Source organism: Anas acuta, chromosome 8, assembly GCF_963932015.1.
Source record: "Anas acuta chromosome 8, bAnaAcu1.1, whole genome shotgun sequence".
NCBI lineage: Eukaryota > Metazoa > Chordata > Aves > Anseriformes > Anatidae > Anas > Anas acuta.
Genome location: NC_088986.1, coordinates 20,183,225 through 20,204,068, shown reverse-complemented (window position 1 = coordinate 20,204,068; position 20,844 = coordinate 20,183,225). Strand labels below are relative to the sequence as shown.

General features: G+C 37.6%; 1 protein-coding gene across 3 annotated transcripts in view; it reads left to right on the top strand.

The window, feature by feature from the left end:
• Nucleotides 1-20,844, top strand: part of COP1 (COP1 E3 ubiquitin ligase) — a 126,653-nt gene that overhangs the window by 7,341 nt on the left and 98,468 nt on the right. For 2 of the 3 annotated variants that reach the window (XM_068689963.1, XM_068689961.1), the window contains exons 3-8: nt 24-121; nt 1,373-1,449; nt 4,327-4,446; nt 5,944-6,012; nt 15,696-15,755; nt 17,596-17,672. In XM_068689963.1, the coding sequence (XP_068546064.1) occupies nt 24-121; nt 1,373-1,449; nt 4,327-4,446; nt 5,944-6,012; nt 15,696-15,755; nt 17,596-17,672 (501 nt within the window). The remainder of the gene's footprint in view (nt 1-23; nt 122-1,372; nt 1,450-4,326; nt 4,447-5,943; nt 6,013-15,695; nt 15,756-17,595; nt 17,673-20,844) is intronic. The other variant, XM_068689962.1, reaches the window with a different exon arrangement.

The window sequence follows — 20,844 nt, the reverse complement described above, 5'->3', positions numbered from 1 at the left end:
ACTTTATCTTGTTTTTTAAACAGCTATAAATGTATTCACCAGAGCTTGGAAGACAATAACAGATGTCCCAAATGTAACTACGTTGTGGACAACATAGATCATCTTTATCCCAACTTCTTAGGTGAGCTCCAGGCTTGTTTTTGTAAGAAACATCTTTGTTGTGATGGAAGGCATGTACTTGTAAATTCATCCTATAAATAACCTGCTTGCATATATTGAAAATGAAGGCCAAGCATCACTCCTTTGGTCAACTGCTTTTTTTTTTTTTTTTTATAAAAAAAAAAGGTGGTTAGTAGTATAAGTTGTTACACTCCATTTTGTCTAGCAGTTTTATGTATGCTGAGTTACAGCAGGGAGACTGACTTGCTGCTTTATGTATGCTATAAAAAGCAAAATGAAAATGTTTTCTGGCGACTTGAGATTTGGATCTCTACTTTTGTTTTCCTGCATTGTCTGTTTAATAATCAAGAACTTGTGCTGTTTTCAAAGTATGAACACTGAAAGGGGGAGGCTGAATTACTTACGGTACTGCTTTGGTGACTACGGTGTGGTCCAAGTGGTATGTGTGTGTGTAAATTACATAAAATATTTATACACATATGCAATCCTAATTAATCACTGCATAAGCAAAGAAGGAAAATTATCTTCACTGGAAATAGTTAAATAGTGGGTTATGAGGAGAAAACATCAAAGAAAATGCATTGGAGTGTGAAATACTGAAATTAAACTAAATCTTGATTTCATGTGCTGGGATATCTGTTTAATAATAGATTAAAAGCTATGGTAGCCAATGAATGCTTCAGAAACAGTCATCCTGATTTAGACCCAAGCATGTTGTGCAGAAGATGGTGCTGAGGCAAGTCTTGGAGGATGTATAAAAAAAAAAAAGAGGTATACATGTAAAGGGCTGAGCCTATCTTGGTCTCTTTACAGTGTTTGCTAAGCTGGAGTGAAATAAAACTGTAGCAAAAATAACTGAAGCAAAGAATGTAGTGATTTAAAGAAGCAAGTTGTTCTATTTGGCTGCACTTGTTCTCGGCCTGTAGTAAGTCTGTTAATGTTTTATTTCCTTCATACTCCTCTTAGATGTACATCTGCCTTAAAGCTGGAAAACCATGGTACTTAAAAATAAATAAATGAAGCAATTTTAGGAATGTGTAGGCATTATGTTTACTGATTTTTTTTTTAAATCTCTATCCTTAACAAATTGTCCAAAGAAGAAATTGGTTAGAGAAAAATGGACAAAATGTCCTACTGTTTTAACTGCTAGTAAACTTACTGTAGAATTTATAATTAAAAAAAAGAGGTGGATTTTACATGCTTATTTTGGGAGCTCAAAACCAATCTCGTTTTACGTCTTTTTTTTTTTCAGTCAATGAACTGATTCTTAAACAAAAACAGAGATCTGAGGAGAAAAGATTCAAACTGGACCATTCAGTGAGTAGCACCGTATGTTCCAACTTTCTTACTTTATTTAATGGTTTTATACAGCAATTGTTATTATGTGGCTTAATTTCGAATAAATTGTATTGTTGAGCTATTGCATGAATTTGCTTTATGGGGTAGTAATACCGATATCGGTGGCACTGTATTCCTTCAACCTTGATAATTCCACTTCTTCCTGCCAGCCGTTTTACAGGTAAAAGCAAGCTGTGTTAGTGTAACTAAATGTTATGTAATATCTTGAATATAACCTGGGAAACTACCCTTAGAAGCACGTTTGTTTAAAGGTAATAATCTTCATTCAGTGCTGGAAATTACAGCTACAATAAGACTAATAAATGATCATAAGTGCTACACGCTTGTGTGATCATGTGTGAGAAGTTACGTTCTACAGAGAAATGGAAGGATAATACCAACCACAAGAGGGAGAAGGATGTGTTTGGAGTAGTGGTGTTCTGGCTCTCATCCCAGAAAAAACTGCCTGGTTCTCTTCTAAACTTTGTTCATGTCACGGAATCAGAGTGCGAATTAGCCTGAGCTGCATTCCTGGTTGAGGGAAACCCTGTACTGCAGCAGTGGATGCTCCTGTACATTAAGATCAAAAAGGGTATATGACATTAACCAGGAAACTTGCATAATAATTGTCTTACTATGTCTGGTTTCCTTCCTTGGCTTCTGTATAAGTCATAAATAAGGATGCAAGGTAATACTGAAAATCAGAGCCCCTGTTTTTCTCAGTTTAAAAAGTACAGCTCTATTGAAGTGTTATTAGTTTAAGGACTGCATTGCAGAAAACTATGCTTTCAGTAGTTTTATGCTTTAGAAAAGAGCAGTCTTCAAAGATTCATTCATTTACTTGCAGTCAGTTCTATATTCAAGATAAAATATAAAGGATTTAATATCTCATTTAAAATGCACGCAGCTAACCTGAAGGCATGTACAATAACTTCTTGGAATTTGGTTCCACTTTCACAGAAAGCACCTTTAAAAACTGTGCCAGTAGATGCATCTAAGTTAGATAACTGCCATCAGATGGAAATCTACAGTGAATTATTCCAAAAAGTTGGGTCTATCTCTTGGCAACAAATAAAAATACCAACATCTTCTAAAAAGAGCAGCTTTGCTGCTGTATGAGCTCCTTAATATGCATGCTCTCCTCTTGTACTACTTTTGATGTTAAGTGAAATTATTAAAGACATGTTACAGCAAATGAATCCTGTGTTAAGCACCATTTCTTGGCAAAGGATATGTCTCATTAATTAAGAAATCACGTTACGGCATCTCTGAAGCTTTCTGAATAGTGCAGATTAATAAAATAATAGCACTAGTCAGTAAAGATTGTATTTTAGTCCCTTCAGTGATGGCTAGGGCAAGATTTATACCATATATCAAACAAATATATAGCAGTCTTGTCTGTACTGCAAATGTAATTCTAGAATCTGAGCTGTTATAGATATTTGAGTCTTTTCCTATCCATTTCTCAATTTATTCAGACATCTTTCTCTTCAACCTTGCCTATTGACCCTGACAAACATGTAAACAGTATTCCAATTGCTTTCCATTTCTGGAAGAATTTTTTTTTCCAAGGTTAATATTTTGCCTCTTATTTTCCTTTTAAAATAGTCTTCAACACATTTAACTTTTAATTCTGTATTTATGTCCAAAACACACTCCTTGTGGGGCAGTCCATCTCCCAAATAAAAAGAGAAATGTTCCTTTTTCATAAATCTGATGCTTATTCTCTCATTTCATTCTTATGAAAATGAAATGATGCCCTGAAAGTTAAGTTGTACTACTTAAAATTTGTCTTATATAGCATGTTGATTTCATTTAAAGTTACCTATTTTTTTCTAGTTGTTCTAGGTTGAAATTGTGCTGTGCTTTTTGTCTGTGGCTTCCACAAGTTCTAAGTGTTGTGTAAAAAGAAATGCTCTGTATGAATGTTACATTCTTTGTCTTAATCTCGTCAATACAAATAGGTTATAGCCTCTTAGAAATTTTGTGCTTTAGATTGGGTGGCATTTCTAGTTGCTTGGAAACCTAAATATCTTGATTTAGTGTCATAGCTTTAGAGGACAGGGTTTTTTGATCCAGCTTTTTTTTCTTTTTTTTTTTTGAAGGCCTAAAGACCTTCCAACCACATCCTGAGGTTTCCTAATGCAGCACTATGCCTAGCGTTAACGTATTATTCAGCCTTTCCTGTTCTAAAAGATATTTTTTTGTTAACTTTACTGACAACGAGAAGGGCAAACAACTTGTAAAGAAGGGAGAATGAGCCTGTTCTCCAAGGAGTACTTTTCAGTTCTAACAGGTTGAATGAAAAGATCACCTTGATTAGTTTCATCTTCTTTCTTGCTCTTTCATTTCCTATGAAAATACTCTTAATAGAAATAGTGTGGGAGGTGGGAATTAAAGAAACCAATACTACTTTCTTCCATTTAAATGTAGTATGAAGGCTTTACCTATTACTTGGTTAAAAAATTAAAAGGTATTGCCACTTAACAATATTTCAGATGGATGTAACTGAACTGAGTTTCAATAAACAACACTGTTTCTCTCCCTAGAAATATGTTCTTAGAAACTAGGGCACAAATCGGATAAAATTGTGGCTCTGTAATAATCTCTTCCTAGCAGTAGCTGTGCTCTCATAAAGTACAGGTTCTCAAAATATCTTCCGAACAAGATAAGCAGTTACACTGAGCAGTAGGACAGAAGAGCTATGGCCTGTACATGTGGGAGGGTTGGGAATTGTGATTCCTGAAAAATGCTTTGAGGTTTTTACAAAGGGATGAAATATTGCATTTTTGCCTTTAATATCTGTTGCTGGATATAGCCATGGGTGTCTTGAACTTAATGTCTCTCCGATGTCTCTCATCTTTCTAGAATGGCCATAGGTGGCAGATAATTCAAGATTTGTTGGGAACTGATCAAGACAATCTTGACTTGGCTAATGTCAACCTGATGCTGGAGCTGCTGGTGCAAAAAAAGAAGCAGTTGGAAGCAGTAAGAAATCTCTTGTGTCCTTTTTAAATGAAAGTTAATAGCTTTTTCTTTTTACGTCGCTGTCCTCTTAAAGAAAAATTGTAGTGAAAGTTCAGATGTCTCATATTAAGTCAGTTTGAAGACTTAGGCAATGTGGCTTAGGCAAAGCTAAAGAACCAGACCTTCTAAATTCAACTGAATTATAAATTTGGCCAAGTGCAGTTGGAGTAGAATTTCAATGATGTTTTAAAACAGGTGAGGAAAAGTTGTATTAGAAACTGCTTATCTTATTTGTTCTTGCAGAATTAATGTTTACTTACTCTCCTCCTGTTAGAACCACAGGCTAACTGGAAAACTTTTATTGACTTTGAGCAAAATTATGTTACTGTCTTGTGGGGGGGGCTTGTACATAACTCTTTCATTGTGGTTCAGTGAAAATGAAGTGTGAGTAAAGTTCATAACATCAGAGTAAAAACACTTTGTACTCAAGGCTGTTTCACACTTGTGACAAATGTGAAACAAAGAAACAAGATCTAGTGTATAGGTGCTTCTAAGCAGAAGTATCTTTTAAGGATAGTAAGTCCTAAAAAAAAAAAAAAGACAAACTCAGCTTGACACTTTAAGAATGCTAAACATTTTATTTCTACTTGCTTCACTTTTTAATTATAGTCAAAGGGCTGGGGAGGAAGAATAAGAATATCTCGTGAAAAATAGTTTTCTTGCCTCCTGATCTCTCTACTTTTCCTGTCCCCTCTGCCTTTAATGGTTTGTATGCGATAATATCATGAACCTTTTTGAGTGTATGTTCACAGTCCTCTAGTGGCAGGTATTTCTGTAGGTGGTGAAATGAAGCTGTAGAATGCTGGGATAGGATTAGGGCTATATTAATGCTAAAATACAATTTTTTTTTCCTGTTATGCACCTCTTCTCTTGCTCTGATAAGTTTTGGGCTAATTTAGGTGAAAATATTAAACCACTTGTTGAGGCAAATGACCTGTTGTGGAAAGATTGGAAATGGATATTTTCAATTTCACCAGTAATTTTTGTCTTCCATTCACCAAGTCTTCAGCAGTCATCCCTTTACATAATCTCAAATGTTAGTTTTGGCAGGCAGTGTTTTTTATATAGAAGTAGCATACTGAAGTACGAAAGTCACAGAAGTGGACACTAATGATCTTCTAGGACAGAAGATTAGTCTTCAAAGAATCTGTATTCCAAAAGCAATTTCAGGTGCAGTAGACAAAAGCATTTCCTCTTATTAGTAAATCTTCAGAAACACACAAACAAGAACTGCTACAAGGATTTCTGCCTTCATGTAAAAAGTTGTGATCCAAACAAAACTTTAACACCTGTGAGGCAAAGGATAACTACTGTTCTTAAAACTGCATTAACCTATTTTCCTTTCCTTGTCTCTGAAAGCTGTTTTTATGCAAAGCATGAATTTCTGTGTATAAAATGGATGTTTGTGTAACTGTTGGATAGATATTACGAGAAACACTCTTATTTACTGTGTTACAGGAGTCCCATGCTGCCCAATTGCAGATTCTCATGGAATTTCTTAAAGTTGCCAGAAGAAATAAACGAGAGGTAACTTGCTTTGTTTTTCAGCTGGTGAGGTGTTTGTGGCCTTCTGTCATTTTGCTTTTGTTTAAGTGATGTGTTAGCCTGACATTATCTCTTTAAAGAAAAAGGCCTGTTTGGGGAAGTCTCATGCAGATGATATATGGGATTCAAGGGAAATTAATCTGTTTGTGTGACGCCTTCCGTTTTTAATCTCTTGCCTTTTTGTCTCACACTGATGTAAATTCAATTTGGAATCTCTATCCTATAGTTCTCTTCTTCCCACATGCTTTACCAAATTCTTGAAACAAGATATTTTCTGTGATGGAAAAGTTGAAAGCCTGAGAAGGAATGAAACTGGTCTGTCTCTTTTTTTTTTTTTCTTTTTAGCGTATCAAATGCCATGACTAATGCTGTGCCACAAAAGAGCAAATAGTCTGTGCTCTTCCTTATTTGTCTCAAAATGAGCCTCCCAAGGAATTAGAGAGGGTTCTGTAATCAAATATATTGTCTTTCATGGTTTGGGACTTCTCATTTATAACTGTCATACAAATAGCATAAACCCTTGTACCAGAAATATCCTAGAAACCTAGAGAAATGATGGTGAAAACCACAAAAGGAAAAGCTTTCAGGAGGCACTGTTCTTTGATGCGGAACATCAGACCCAACAGTGTGAATGCAAAGTGCTGCAAACTTGAACCATGTAAAGGCAGTGTGCATGAGAAACCTTTTTCGGAATGGTTTGAGGGTCTGGTTGCAGAGTCATCCCAAAGCATGAAGTAGACTATTTGTTTAAGCCTTCAAGGTTAAAAAGAAAATTTATATTGCTGTTGGTTTTGGTTAAAAAGCAAAGGCAGGAGCACTGTTTGAAACCACTGAGGCGTCTCTGCATCTGTTTTTTTTTTTTTTTGTTTTTTTTAAAAAGTGGTATGAAGTTACTTTATGACACCCCTCAATCTTCAGAATATCTACTTTCATTTTTCTCCTATTCATAATGTTTAGGATTATCCAGTGAGTTTAAGAAACTTGAATAATCTTTGTGGTAGAACTAATGCAGGCTCTGGCCATTGTCCATGTGTGCTCATTAAATACCTTCTGTGAAAACTTGATGCAGCTTGAAGGACTGTTGAGAGATTTCCCAAATGTCACAAGAACCATGTTTGTTTGGGAGGTGAACTGTGAAGCTGGTGTGGCAGGAGGCTCATACACAGCTGGGGCATCCTTTTTTTGAGTAATGGTTCAAGTGCAAGGCGTTTGGGGGCAATACCAAGAATAAAAAACAATGATGGCTTGGCTTTGCTCTCCTGCAGCTGAAACTGAGTTGCAACAAGTCTTGCAGAAGGAAGTGCTATTGATGCCTGCCTTAGGTCATGTGTTGAGTGGGATGGATGAAGGGAAACTGCATAGCTTCACTTTTTTTTAATATGTGTGGTGTTCTTCCACTGACTGTGTTCAGCACCTGGGGAACCTTTTCTATTATCTGTGTGTACCATTGCCTTTAGCAGTAATGGATGGGGACCCCATCATTTTTAAGGCTAAGAATTGGCCTTGGGAACATCCTGAAGCTTATTGGGACAGAGGATCTACCTCAAATCCTTTGTCCCTGCTTGTGTTCCCTCTGGTATTGAGATTTCTTCTAGTGTAATTTCTTTAACCCTGTATCCCCCCCTGCCCTTTGTATCCCAACGTGAAATGCAGACTGTCACATCTCAAAAGACCTCTGTGCTGGCCTGTCAGTTCAGAGCTTGCCGTAGTGTTAGCATCTAGCCTTGCCATTCTTCTTAAAGGAAATGAAGCCTTGTCAGACTTGTACTAGCAATCTTTCTTTTTGGTTGATAAGAAACAATGGATAGAAGTGTGGAAAATGCAGAGCAGTCAATAAGATAGTTTTAGGAAGATATCAGAATGTGTATTCAGTGATCAAGACTCCAGCTGTACTGCTAGATTAAATTAATCCAGCTGGTACTTCTGCTACAGGAAATCCTAAGCTCCTCCCTGTAGGCAGCAGAGTTTGTTATACATACTACTTTCTAGAAAAAAGAAAACAAACAAACACATTTTTATTTGGATAGTAGAACTACTGTTTGGGGCAAGGACATGGCTTATGCCTGTGGTGCAGGTGTATCTGGGTGTAACCTGCATGGAGATGTCTGCGGAAACCTGAGGTGCTAGTTCCGAAGAGGGCTTTGGATGATCTTAATGAAGTAAAGCAGAGGAAGGTTATCGGGGATATGTATGTATTCTGATGCTGTAGAAGGTGACTTTTTAAGAAGTAAAGATGGAACTCAGCATGCAAGGACCTTGGAATGCTTCTGCAAGGTATTCACCATAGCTAAGAGTCACGTCAGCAGGCTTTATTTTGTGGAGGCAATGTGAATGATCACTAGTCTTTTTTTTTTTTTTTTTTTTTTTTTTTTTTACTAATTCAATCGTGGTTCTAGTAAAGATGACCACAGAGCAATTGGAATTTCACTCAGTAAGCTATAGGTGTACCATGGGTTTTTTCCTTTTTTTTTTTTTTTAAAAAGGAAAGTTGCTTTTGTGTAGGTTGAGAGTGCCTGTTTCAAATCTGTCTTAAATGTTTAAAGAAATGTACAATTTCCTTGTTAACTTTGTTTTCTGGTGTGCCTCTTTGAATATTATTTATTGCATGATTTTATTAACAGGTTTTACTTACCAGACTCCAGTTTCTTATGTAGAGACTAGGTACAGTGTTTGCTAATACAGTTATTACCCCAGGGTTAGTGTACTTGCTTACTGTTTCATAACACGTGCAGAGCATAAAATTAACCACCTGTAACCCTCCTTGCTTACTTCACTAAGAAGTTTTTTCCCTCCCGTCTCCCAGAAATGGTGACTTCTGAGCATATTGGTGGGCTGTTTATATCTAGAAGAAAACTCTATAGACTTATACTTAAGAATTCAGAATATTGCTGTAGTAAAGTCTTTTGACAAATGCCTCTTCCTTGCGCTTTCATCATTTCTCTAGAAGATAAATGTGAGGTTTAGCACCTGCAGAAGTTTCCATTAGAAATCCTGTTTTGATGTGCTCATAACTTTCCAAAACATTGATCTTTCAAGTTGAAATTTACTGCATGTATTTTGCACAAAGGTATTTGCAAGTCCTTTTTCTTTTAAGGTTATATCTTGTTTTCTTTCTGACCTATGGCAATATGGCAAAAAACAAATTCCTGGCAATACTGATGGGGAAAAAAAAAATGACTTTGTAAAAGATTGAAAACAAATGGCTAAAGCTTGAAAATACTTTTTCAACAGAATATGTTTTGGAGGGAAGGAATGTATTGATCATCCACAATAGTTGGTTGTCTCAAAGGCAAATGGAGCGTGGCTGCATGCCTTTCCATATGTGTGCATAGTTAATTGAATGCACGCTTCCCATTTTTTTCATCCAGCATTCTCTTCTGTTGAAATCAAAGATCCAAGGACGCTAGAAGGTCAAGTTTAATAACAACATACTTGACTTGGTTTCCTTTCAAAATAGTAATAAGAAACAAAATGCACTAACCTGTGACATCTTTAAATTTATATTTTAATGCTAGAATTTTAATGCTGTTAGCTTAGTTGTGTTGCATAAATACTTAATGAAAGTTAAACTTGAAATACTTTTAAATGATCATGTTTTCATCTTGAACCCTTTGTAAGAAAGCTGATAATACCAGGTAACACAACTCTGCTCAGTTCTATTTTCATTATTTAAGGAGACTTTTTACTAATTGCCTTGTCATGATTTTAGTCTTACAACATAAAGCAAGACACCACCACACATACGTACCTGTGCATATGTATGCTTATGTGTTACGTATAATTTGTCCTAAAACATTTTTAGCATATCTACTTAATGGAGAGTCTGTTACGTGTTTCTGTGAAGTAGAACATTTGCTTACTGAAGGAAGATAATTAGCTTAATGATTGGTATCACAAATCAAGTTCAGCAATGTGCAGGTGATATCCCCTAGATGCATTCATCCTTCTTTTGACATCTGTCACTTCATCTTTACACTTCACGGGCTTTTTGTTTCTAATAATGTTTGTTAGACATGAGAAGTAATGTGACAAGACCTCTTTCATATCTGCTAACACAAGGGGTCTGTTTTCAGCTCTTAAATATCGTGGGGCAGAGGAGTAATCCTGCAGTGTTTTCAGGTTTTCTGTGCTGAGTGCCTGCTCAGCGTTTCAGAATCATCATCACTGTTTTCAGCCTCAGATACACATCTACCCGAGCATCTCCACTTACTCCATATTATGAGCATGTTAAATACTAAAAATAAGAGGAGTTATTAGTTTTTGTGGGATAATTGCAGGGAGTTACAAGCATGAATTCTCCAGGGATGTCATTAGCTTGTTAATCACTTCACCTGTCAGATCTTATTGTTCTGTGCATACACACATGGATGAACTAATGAATAAGCAAGAGGAGGTGACAGAACAAGAAATCTGTTATGCTCTTATGTTGTCATATAGTCTTGATTACATTCCAGGACTCCTGAGGTGAATTTATAGCTATAGTACTCTTTCCCTTGCATTGCACTTAAATAACTGGTATTTTAAATCTATTTGCATTTCTAAGCTGCTCAATTAGAGACATGAGTTCTGACTGCAGTGATAAGCCAAGGATGCAGTTAATGTATGAGCAGCAGGCTAGGGGTTACCATAAAAATTTCAGTATATATTAGTTGATTGTCCTTTCTTTCTTCAGTGGAGAGATCTTTCCAAAGAAAGAGGGGGCATCTTAACCCTAGGAGCTAACTGGCATTGTGCTGGGATGTAATAAATTCTGAATTAATCTAAATGTTTAGACAGTTTTCTTTCTTGCCCTACCACTCCTTCTCTTGTGATACCCTTCTATCAGACCATATTAGTAAGCATTCAAAGTCTTGCTCCCACAACCCAAACTGGAGGATTTATAGTGGGCAACTGGGTAGAAATTAAAAGTATGAAACACTTTTGGTCAGCCATGTATCTCCACCCTCCTGCTTGCAGGAATTCTGTGCGTTGATCCAACAAGGATGCTGTCTTCAAACTTCTGTTACCTCGTCCCCATTCAAGAAGAAATGGTTGCCATTTGGAGGAAGTATTGACCACAGAAATATTCCCTGCAGGCAAGTCTGCTATGGATGGCCTGCCTATATGCCTAAAGGGCTTGGATACCACATTTGACCAACAAAAACAACATTCAGACTCATGCATTCTTCATGCCAAAAAACATTGCGTCATTTTCCACTTGTGCAAAGACTTTGTAACATCAAAGCTTATAGCAAAAGGAATTTGATGTCAAAATTTGCAGTTAATTTAAAAGGCTAAAATCTCTTCCAGCTCTGAAGATTACTTCCTTGCTGTACTTGCCCTGTATGTTATAATAGGCTCTGTTAGAAGCAATAATGGAAGGAAAACCCTGAGACGGATGAGATTTCCAGCTGGCTTTCAGAGAAATCAATCTAATTCATTGTAGATATGCAGCTGAGGTATTCAGTTTTATGGTAAGAAACTGATTTAACTGGGGGTCTGAACTGAGGTTCAGCTGTTAAAATACTGAAGTTTACACTCGAGTTTGTTAGAAGGCAAGTTGATGGAAAGATAAGAAGTAGAAAGAGAGAACATTGGATGAAGTTTTCTTTTTTGTCTTGATCTATAGTACATAGGGTGGTGAAACTTCTGGATCAGAGCATTGAGGGTGTGTGTCTGAACATAATGTGACTTGTTGCTAAAAACATGAATCCTGAAATTCTATTTAAGCTGCTCGGTGGAAGTTGCATTAGTAATTTCACGGTATTTCCATTGAAAATAAATTCTGCTATTCTTGTACCTTTTCTAGAGTTTGAAACATGGTTGATCAAGGGTGTATGGCTCTTTCCCGCATGCATTTTTTGAGGCTGTTTCTTTCCAGGCCATCTCCTTGACACTAGGAAATTCTGCTGAGCTCTGGTCTAGATGGTAGCATCCTGAACAATGAACAAAGTTAAGAAATATGCCAGGTTTAGTGTGAACAACTCCGATGTAATGGCAGCTTTTCTTGTAAGTACTTAAATCTGGACAAGAAGACCCAATCAGGACTGCTTTTTGTCTGTGCTGTACAAACACAACAAATGAAGTCACTGCCTCGTGGGCCTTTAGTCCAGGAAAAACAGGAAGCACAAGGATGGAAAACAGCTCTGTGCCCAGCTACACTTTAGTAGATAGCTGACTGAAATCCTGTTCTGACCATATCCTGGCCTCTAGTGCTGTGTAAACCCAAGTTGGTATTCCCAACATAGATTCTAGTATGCAAAGGCAGGAGTGTTTTGGTGGTGTTGAGAGCTGTATCTGTGTATAACTGCACTGAGATGATGTCACTTCATGCACGTAGTCCAGGGCTGAGAGTTGTGTTTAGGGAACTCTTGAGTCTGAAACTGTCTAGATACATATACAAACCAGAGGGTTCTCGGGGACTGCTTGGTGGTCTTGAAGGGTTTGGATCTAAAAGGTTATCTAATAAGAAAGCTACGAGAGCCTGTGTTCCCTGCTGTGGTAGCTCCTTTTTTTTCTAACTGCTGAGCCTAAGTTTCTTTCCTTGGTGAAAAAAGTGAAAGCAATGGCCTATTACTGCTAGGTTATTTAAGCAAGCATGTTGCCAGTAGTCATGCTTTTATTCTTTAATTCTTCAGCAACCTTTGAAGAGTCTGCACTTGGAAGGGGGCTATATTCTGCCTGTACTGGAAGCATTTATGACTGGTTGTGGGGTGGGAGTCAAGTTGTGTACTCACACTGCAGAGCTGTGCAGCTCGTTCACTGTGTGAGCTTGTCTGTCCTTGTAGCTCTGCTGAGACTAGCTCTGAGTTGTGCCTTTAGCTTGTTTTTTTGTAACTGACATGCAGCTCCTTGACATCCTATTTTTCCAGGCCATTAGTTCATGACTTGCATGTTCTGAAACTTGTTTTCCAGAGGTTATAAGAACAACCTATTTTGAGATCATCCTTTTCCTTTTGTACACATGCATTTGTGTAATCTGGGACCAGAACATTATACACCTACTTCTTGTAGTTTATCCACTGTGATGTGGAAACAACTAGGTGTGTTAAAACTGCTTAACTGAAGCCTTCTGCTTGTCCACATTGACCCTTTCAGTTCTGGGAAAGCATCTGTGTCTGGGGAGAGTTTATACTATGTGCTTCTATTTTAGCATTTATTTAAGCATTTATTCCAGGTGTTATGCTGACTTAATCTAGAGCCTGACAAGCATGATTCTGCTCGTCACTGGGACAGGACTTGGCTTGATTATTTTTTTTTTTTTTTGGTACCCAACAAGATTGAAAATCAAATTAAGGGCCTATAAGTCTGGATATACTACAAGGACTATAATTTATCTAGCTTTCCCTAAATGTTCCTCAATGGCTGGCAATTTATAAGTCAGTCTATTTATTCAGAGTTTAATTAGAATGAACATGAACAGATTTAAGGACTTTGATAGATTAAAGCAAAACCATGAAACACTTAAGTTGACCTACCAGAAAAAAGGTCTCTGTGTGGGCATTAGTAACCCATTTGCTGATGGGGGTGAGAAGTCTCTTCCTACAGTAACCGTGAATGCACTTGCCTTATTTTAGGCTTGCTATTTTTAGGCTTTACCTGTGAAGCTTGATAGGTTCAAACTGCCCCAATGTAACTAGAAGGAAACTTTAGCACCAGTAAATTACATTCCAAATCTGGTACTTTTGGTTTTCTGCAATATTTAATAAAAGCTGGCTGATAAAATGCCTCTGCTCTGGTGCCTATAAAAAGTTCTCCTGTTTATGTGGTGACAACCACCATCAGTTATTTTTCAGTCTTCTCGTTTGGCTGTGAGCCAGGGCATTGTAGAATAGCTGATTTCCTTGCTGTAATTTTGGAACTTCTCAGTGTGTTTTTGTAACTTCATTTTTAAATGAAGTTTATGAAAGTGGGGGACTAATGGTATTTGACTGCTAGAGCTGAGTACAGGCAGGACCCATGCTGTGTGAGTGTCACTTAGCTTTACCACTAATCTTGGAGCTATAGCACCACCTGCTATTCTTGCTGTAGGTTTTGCAAGTGAAAATGGAATTATCTGTTATGGTGTAGTGGTTTGTAAATTATCTGTGGCAGTCTAGGTTTAAACCATTAAACTTGTGCTGTCTGTGACTAAAATTAAGTATGAACTGAAAACTTCAGAATAGAAGGATTAGAATACAGGTACAATCTCATGTTGTTCCACGGAAGAATCGGCCATCTTAGAAACAGATGTAGACCCAGCAGTCCTCTCCTGTCTTCAAGGACAGGTGTTCTTAATGTTGAAAAGGTAAATTAGAGTAGTGGGTTACACGTGAGTATTAGCAATGCTGATCAACAGTGGGAATGTTATTGATAGGGTTTGTTTGCTTAAAAACAAAAGGCTGTCATTTTAAAATCAGGCCTAAGCACTTGAGGGAGTAAATCTTTGGAAGTATTTTGCCAAATGTTCTTGGGAATATGTCATACTAAGTGTACTATGTAATGCAATACTAATAATTTTGGGTTTGGACTATTTGATATTCCTTTATAAATTCTGAAAGCAAAAAACTTGTCAAGCCTTCAAAAAATGTATTGTGTTCAGTGTGCTTTCAGTGGGCTTGCCAACTTGGTAATAGCTTCTGGTCAAATGCCACAGTGCTAGCTGTCTGCAGCTTTTTATTGCGAGTTGAGACAAGTCAGCTGGGCTTCCAGTTCTCAATTTCTTCATTAGGGCTGTGTGTCTTACCAGGCTTACACTGGAGCTGGGATTGGTCTGGGTAGGCCTGGACTTGGAGCTCCCACCTAGAGAAGTGAGTCTGCTAGAGTCTTTCAAGGCTGGGCATAGCATGTGTGGGTGTTTGGACAAGAGAGGTTTGCTGAAGGAGGGTGGGGATTCAAGCTGGTAAGCAGAGGATGCTCTTGCCTTGGAATAAATGGTAATCTTCCAGTCCATGGCCTCTCAGTTATGAGAAACGAGTGAAGCCAGGATATTGACTGAAAAGTATTCCCCAAAACCAGTGTGACCCATAGAAGGGAAAGAGAATGATGTCTGAGCGTGTAAGAAGTTCCTGTCTGACCCTTTCAAAGACAGTCCTTGGTTAGGTTGACCACTGTCTGTGATGTAACCGAGGTAAGTAGTTCACCTTGAAAGAAACATCATGATGGTTGGTGCCAGGAGCAAATCTATCTCTCCCTGGTCATAACAGGTATTTTTTGCCAATCTGAAAAAAATCTTGCCAGTAACATTAAATCATCAATTGGCAGGTTAACTGCCAGTGAGAGAAACACCCTTAATAGTTTTAGTAAAGTATTTCATTTTAAAGGTTAAAATGATTGCTGTCTTGTTCATGGTGTTTTTCCCAGATCATGTTCAGTGCTTGTAAACTAGTTGTAAATACATGGAAGGTAAATATCTTGCACGGGGGACTACAGAAGTGTTACTTGTATAACGTGGGTCTCTTTGTGATTAAAATCAAAGTACCTCATACTTTTTTTTTTTTTTTTTTACCGTTACATGATAGCAACTTTGTCTTGAATGTAGTTTGCATGCCTACTTATATTAATCTATGCATACGAACTGCCTATTGACTTCTGAATAATGTAGTATGCTAATTAAAATAGTTAAGGTTTCTCTCTAAAGAGATCTTTATTTATCGTGGTGGTGCAGTGCAGATTGATTTAGATTTCTCTCATTCTCTTATCCACAGCAATTGGAACAGATCCAGAAGGAGCTAAGTGTTCTGGAAGAAGATATTAAACGAGTAGAGGTGAGGTGCCCCAATGTTCCAACTCTGGCAATTTTTCATTTCCATCAAGCTGTCTGCCTTGCTGTGGGGCTGCTGTGTTAAATTTATGGTGTTGGGTTCAGTAATGGGAAAACGAACAGATGATGTTCTTTCTTTAATTTGCTCATATAGTTGATGTGTGCAAGCTGCAGGTTGGTAAGAGGGCGCTTTATGGAAACTTATCTCTTATATAATCATATCTTTCAATTTCTTTGTATGGGTAGTAAGTATTTTAGAATAACTGCCAGAAATCAACAGCTGGCTTATTGATCGTAACTGATTTTTGTTTGTTGCCCTATTCTGGCTGTTTGCACAGGGTATTTAAATTTTAAGTGTGCCACTCTTAGGATGGAGATGTGCCGGGGTGCACAAGAGAGCTGTAACACAGAGGCAGGGTAGGAACAGAACCAGCTCCTCTCATGTCAAAGCAGAAAGAATCTGCTACTTCCTGATGTAATTCTTCTAATTTTGGTAGGGATCTCTTTAGACTTTAAGAATTATTCTTTAAGTATTTGTAAACCCATCAGCGTAATCTTTCTGTACTTATTTAGTTCTTCAGGTTTCTGTTTGGTCCTTCCCTGTAATCATTTTAGTGTTTTGATTGTGAAATAGGCAACTTTCACGAATGCATCAAATTTGGCCACCTCTCAAAAACAGAGTTCCCTTAGAGCTTCTTGGAAATCAATTTGCATGTCTTCTGCTTCACTGCCAGCTTCCATGCACTGCCCAAAAGCCTATTAGATTTCTTCATTTACTTACAATTCAAGCAAATGCTGATGAATAATCAAAATATAAATAAAACTGACAACCACCAGAACTTCCCTTCAGATGATAGCTGCACAAATTATAGCTTGGTAGGTAACAAGCTGGCTTTCCTGAATCTTCCCATTCTTGGGAAATAAATAGACGTTTGCTTGTTAGACTGGTAAAATAGGCCTTCAGATTTAGGAGAAGGTATTCCCAAAGCTGTTGGATTCCTTGAAGAATATCTAGCTCCCTGCTTTTCTGCTCTTTAATCAAGCCCTTCAGTGGACAGCATCTGGAGTATGCATCCAGTGTGTGACAGTGATCTTACGGCTGACCTCTGAAGTCTGGGATGTCTTTTGTCACAAATATCTTACTTTCTACCTAACAACTAATGGGCACCTAGTGGGAATTTAAAAAGCTCCAGTAATGTTGTCCTGGAACACCTTGCCCCCCTACCTAATGAGCTGCAGCATCCTTCATAGCTTTCATTTCTCAAATGGGTTAAAGATAGAATCTCCTACTGGGTGCACTGCAGTGATTTAGTCTTCAGGTGACAAAGTCAAGTTCATGTGCAAAGTTTCTGTTGTGCACCTGTCCCACAGAAGGTTGATATATCCTCTTTCAAGTCTAAGGCACGATGCCACCTTTGCTTTGCCTTCTTTTGGCTGTTCTTGCCCTGACCCACATCCAACATGACTTTATAGCTGTGAAGGCTATAGATAAAAGCTTGCATCTATGTCAGCAGCATGGTTAGAGCTTGCTTGTTCTGCTATGTTTGAGAGGTACTGGGTTAGAGGCCATTGATGTTAACTGAATCACTTTTCTTCTTTTTGAGTATAAGCTTCATAACCGCTCTTTTGGGGTGGGGGGGGGAATCACTGTGGAGTTTCATAAACACAATTGGAGCGAAACTGAAAGGAAAAGTATAAGGACTTCTAGGTGGAAGCTGAAGAAATGCAGATACAGTTGGTTATTTGCTTGGAGGGGAAAAAAACACCTCTGTAAATACCATATATTGAAACGTTCATGTATTCATGTATTGTCAGCTTTGCTGTAATGTGGCTTTCTGTTTCAGGAGATGAGTGGCTTGTATTCCCCAGTCAGTGAGGACAGTACAGTGCCGCAGTTCGAAGCTCCTTCACCTTCGCACAGGTATGGACCTTGCAACTTGGAACATGGATTTGGGACTGTACATATTGCACTATACTTGTTAGTCTTTTCCATGCAATGCACAAAACACAAGCAAAACTAGACTTTGAGTACCATACAGTATTTACCTGTTCTGGTTTTGATTGATACAAACTTTAGTAGAAAAAGGCAGTGAAAGCAAACACCATCTGAGACTATGGTTGGATGAAAAACCACATCTCTTACCCAGATACTGTGGAAAGCTGATAGTTTTAAATGTAGAATGGGTTAGTTAACTTGAATTCTAGGCCTTTGCTATGGTATGAAATGTTACTATTAAATACATACTACCTTTCCTGAACACTATGCAGTTTTGCTTTGCATATGAAAAGTCTAGATTTTGTATGATACTGTTGTCCTACAGCTTTTCCACTCAGCATGAGTGGCTAAAGGTATAGGCTCACAGAATCAGATTTAAACAGAATCAAGAGCGTGCATATTTTAATCTATCTGATTTGATTTAATGAAATACATTTCTAATAACATACTTTCAATGTGGATTTTTGTCTGAAATATTGCATAGTCTGGTTTCTTGATGACAAAATTGCAGATGCTTCTTGTGTCCAAGTTGCATGTGCCAGGATTTGTAGTGTTCCACTTCTTCATAGCCCTATTTTTTGGCTGTAGGAAAGCTCAGATTTTACAGGGCCAAGTTATGTTATTAAGTGATCATCTCTCCTGTCTCTCCCAAGTGTATTTTCCTAATAGTAGAGTTCTTTGTGGTTGACTTTGTTATAAAATTTTCTTAGTGCCTTTTCTGCAATTAGGAGTTCTAAACCTGGTAGTACGGAAGTGAGAAAGAAACGATCAGATTTCCTCTCCTGGAGACATTTTGGTATAGTGCTTTGTTATGGAGCATAGCAGTAGTAGCTGGAGCTTTTACTGAGATGCTGTTTCTGGATATAGAGACAAGTATCTCTCATTTCTAGGAAATTCTAGTTGGCCCTGAGGGAAGGGATGGGAATATGGCCAGGATGGATGGGAGCAGTGTTTGTTACTCTGCTGTTTGCCCAATTTTTGGATGCAGGTGCATCTTCATGTGGGTTACTGCTGTTCTGCTAAGCAGCAGTTTTGTGAAGATGAGATTTTTGTCAGGTTCTACCAGTTCTCCGGTTATTGGCTATTAAACAGTTTTGCTTGTGGTTTGTTTCAAGTTACTGCTACTTGAGGAAAACTTAGGCATGGGTTGGGCTGAACTTGTTACTTCTACGTTGAATGGCTTCAGGCCTAGAAACCTTTTTTCTAGGAAGATTGTATTTATGAGTAGATGTGTGTTACTTGGGGCAAGTTAACAAACAAGCTCCCAAAGAACTTTCTGTTGAAACCTGTTGACACTTGAGAAAATATTTTAAGCCCAGGACTTTTTGTGAAAGAGTTCACAAATCTTCTGATTGTGACCTACACTGGTTTCAGTCTACTGAGAGTTCTTATTATTTCTTTATGCCTGCTTATTTTGTGTGCTAGGGTCAGTTGTTTTCAGTTCTTGCTTTTGAAGATGTAAGATAATGTCTCGAATATTTCAGGGAGCTTCAGCTAAGGTCTGCTGGGAGATGGTGCGGATCAGACCATGGCAGGTACAGAGACCATGGGTTTGTGTTTTTTGCCAGGTCTTATTATGTTTGTCCAGTTCAGTCTTGGCCGGGTCTTGAACCTTTGTGGGTTGTTTTCCGCTGTTACAAAACAATACCAAGAGTGTGGTAAAACAAAGTGTTTAGGGTTTTTCTATAGTGTTTGGAGTTGCCTTCTCTCTCAGTGTAAGACTTGTTTTTCTATGTCTCAGTGACACTGCTGCGTTAGAGGTAGTTCTGAGTGTGCAAAGAAAATAGTAGGTGAAGGTGGTGTTTGAACAGGTACCACTCTTTGCCTGGCTGTTGCAGCTTCTATCCCTGTCCTATTCAGAAGTTGTTTTTATGTATTTCAAGTAATTGAATTGGCTTAAATTACCCAACCTCTGATTCCGGAAACTTCTACCCCTTGAAATTCATTCTCTTTTCATCATTAAATAAAAGTTCTGGAGAGTATCTCATGAATTAGCTGTTACTCCTTATTGGAAAGAATAGTGCAGAACAACTGATAGGAGCTTTAATCTGCTGTTTTTTTCCAGTTCTATGTTAACTGATATATTTAATCTTCAAAGTGCATTTATTAATGCTGTGAATCAGTAAGAATGAAATAAAAATGTTTTTGAGATAGCTTCATTTCCTTCATTTAACTTCAGTTAGAAGTTTAAGTATCTGCAAGTTTAATATTTTAACAGAATTAAAATAGTATGTCTATTTAATAAAGAATATAACTTGTTAACATGCTTAATACACTGAAATTAAATAGCCATATAAACTTACTATTTTGTGTCATAAATAGCACAAGGCCAAGGATCCAAGCTGAGATCTAAAAAATAGTTTGAATTTAAAGCTCAAGAATATAGTTCTCTGGAATTCCAAGTTTTATCTGGTCTCTGGTGACTTGCCCTTATTCATCTGCTTCCTCTGAATTACAAGCTTGGTCCATTAATTCTGTTTCTTTTCATCTTTTAATAGCTTTGTTTCCTATCCCAAACATACTGAAAATGTGAAACTACAGTGCCTCCCCCCCATCTTCCTTTCTAAGTCCTTTAGCAAAAAAGCAAATGCTATCATATTCAATACACTCTCTGCTTCAAGAAACAAACACTTTCCCCTTTATGCTTGTTCAGGGTATGATGAAATATTCAATTGGGTAATAGCATGGCACTTGTTTACAGGATTGCAGATTGCTGGGTTTGTATACTAATAGAGAACAAGATGGGAAGAATAGGGAAAAGAACAAATAGTTCTGGGTAGGGTTTTTCTGAACAGGCGCATGTGCTATTTTTGCTATCAGTAAATGGTGCAAACAAGAGATACGAGTAAGCAACTTCTGTGACTAGCTATTCAGGCAGTACTAGCAATAACAAACGATCACTCTAATAGGCATTTCTCAGGAAAGATTCTGATCTAAAAATTAGTTGCCTGGTAACTCAGGGTCAGTTATCAAAATCCTGATCTCCTTCCCCTCCATTTGTTCTAATTACTCTTCACACGCATAAGACCATAACAAATGTGATTTATAGACCACAGGTTGCTGCGTTGCTGTTCTTCTTGTTCCAGATTTTAAAATG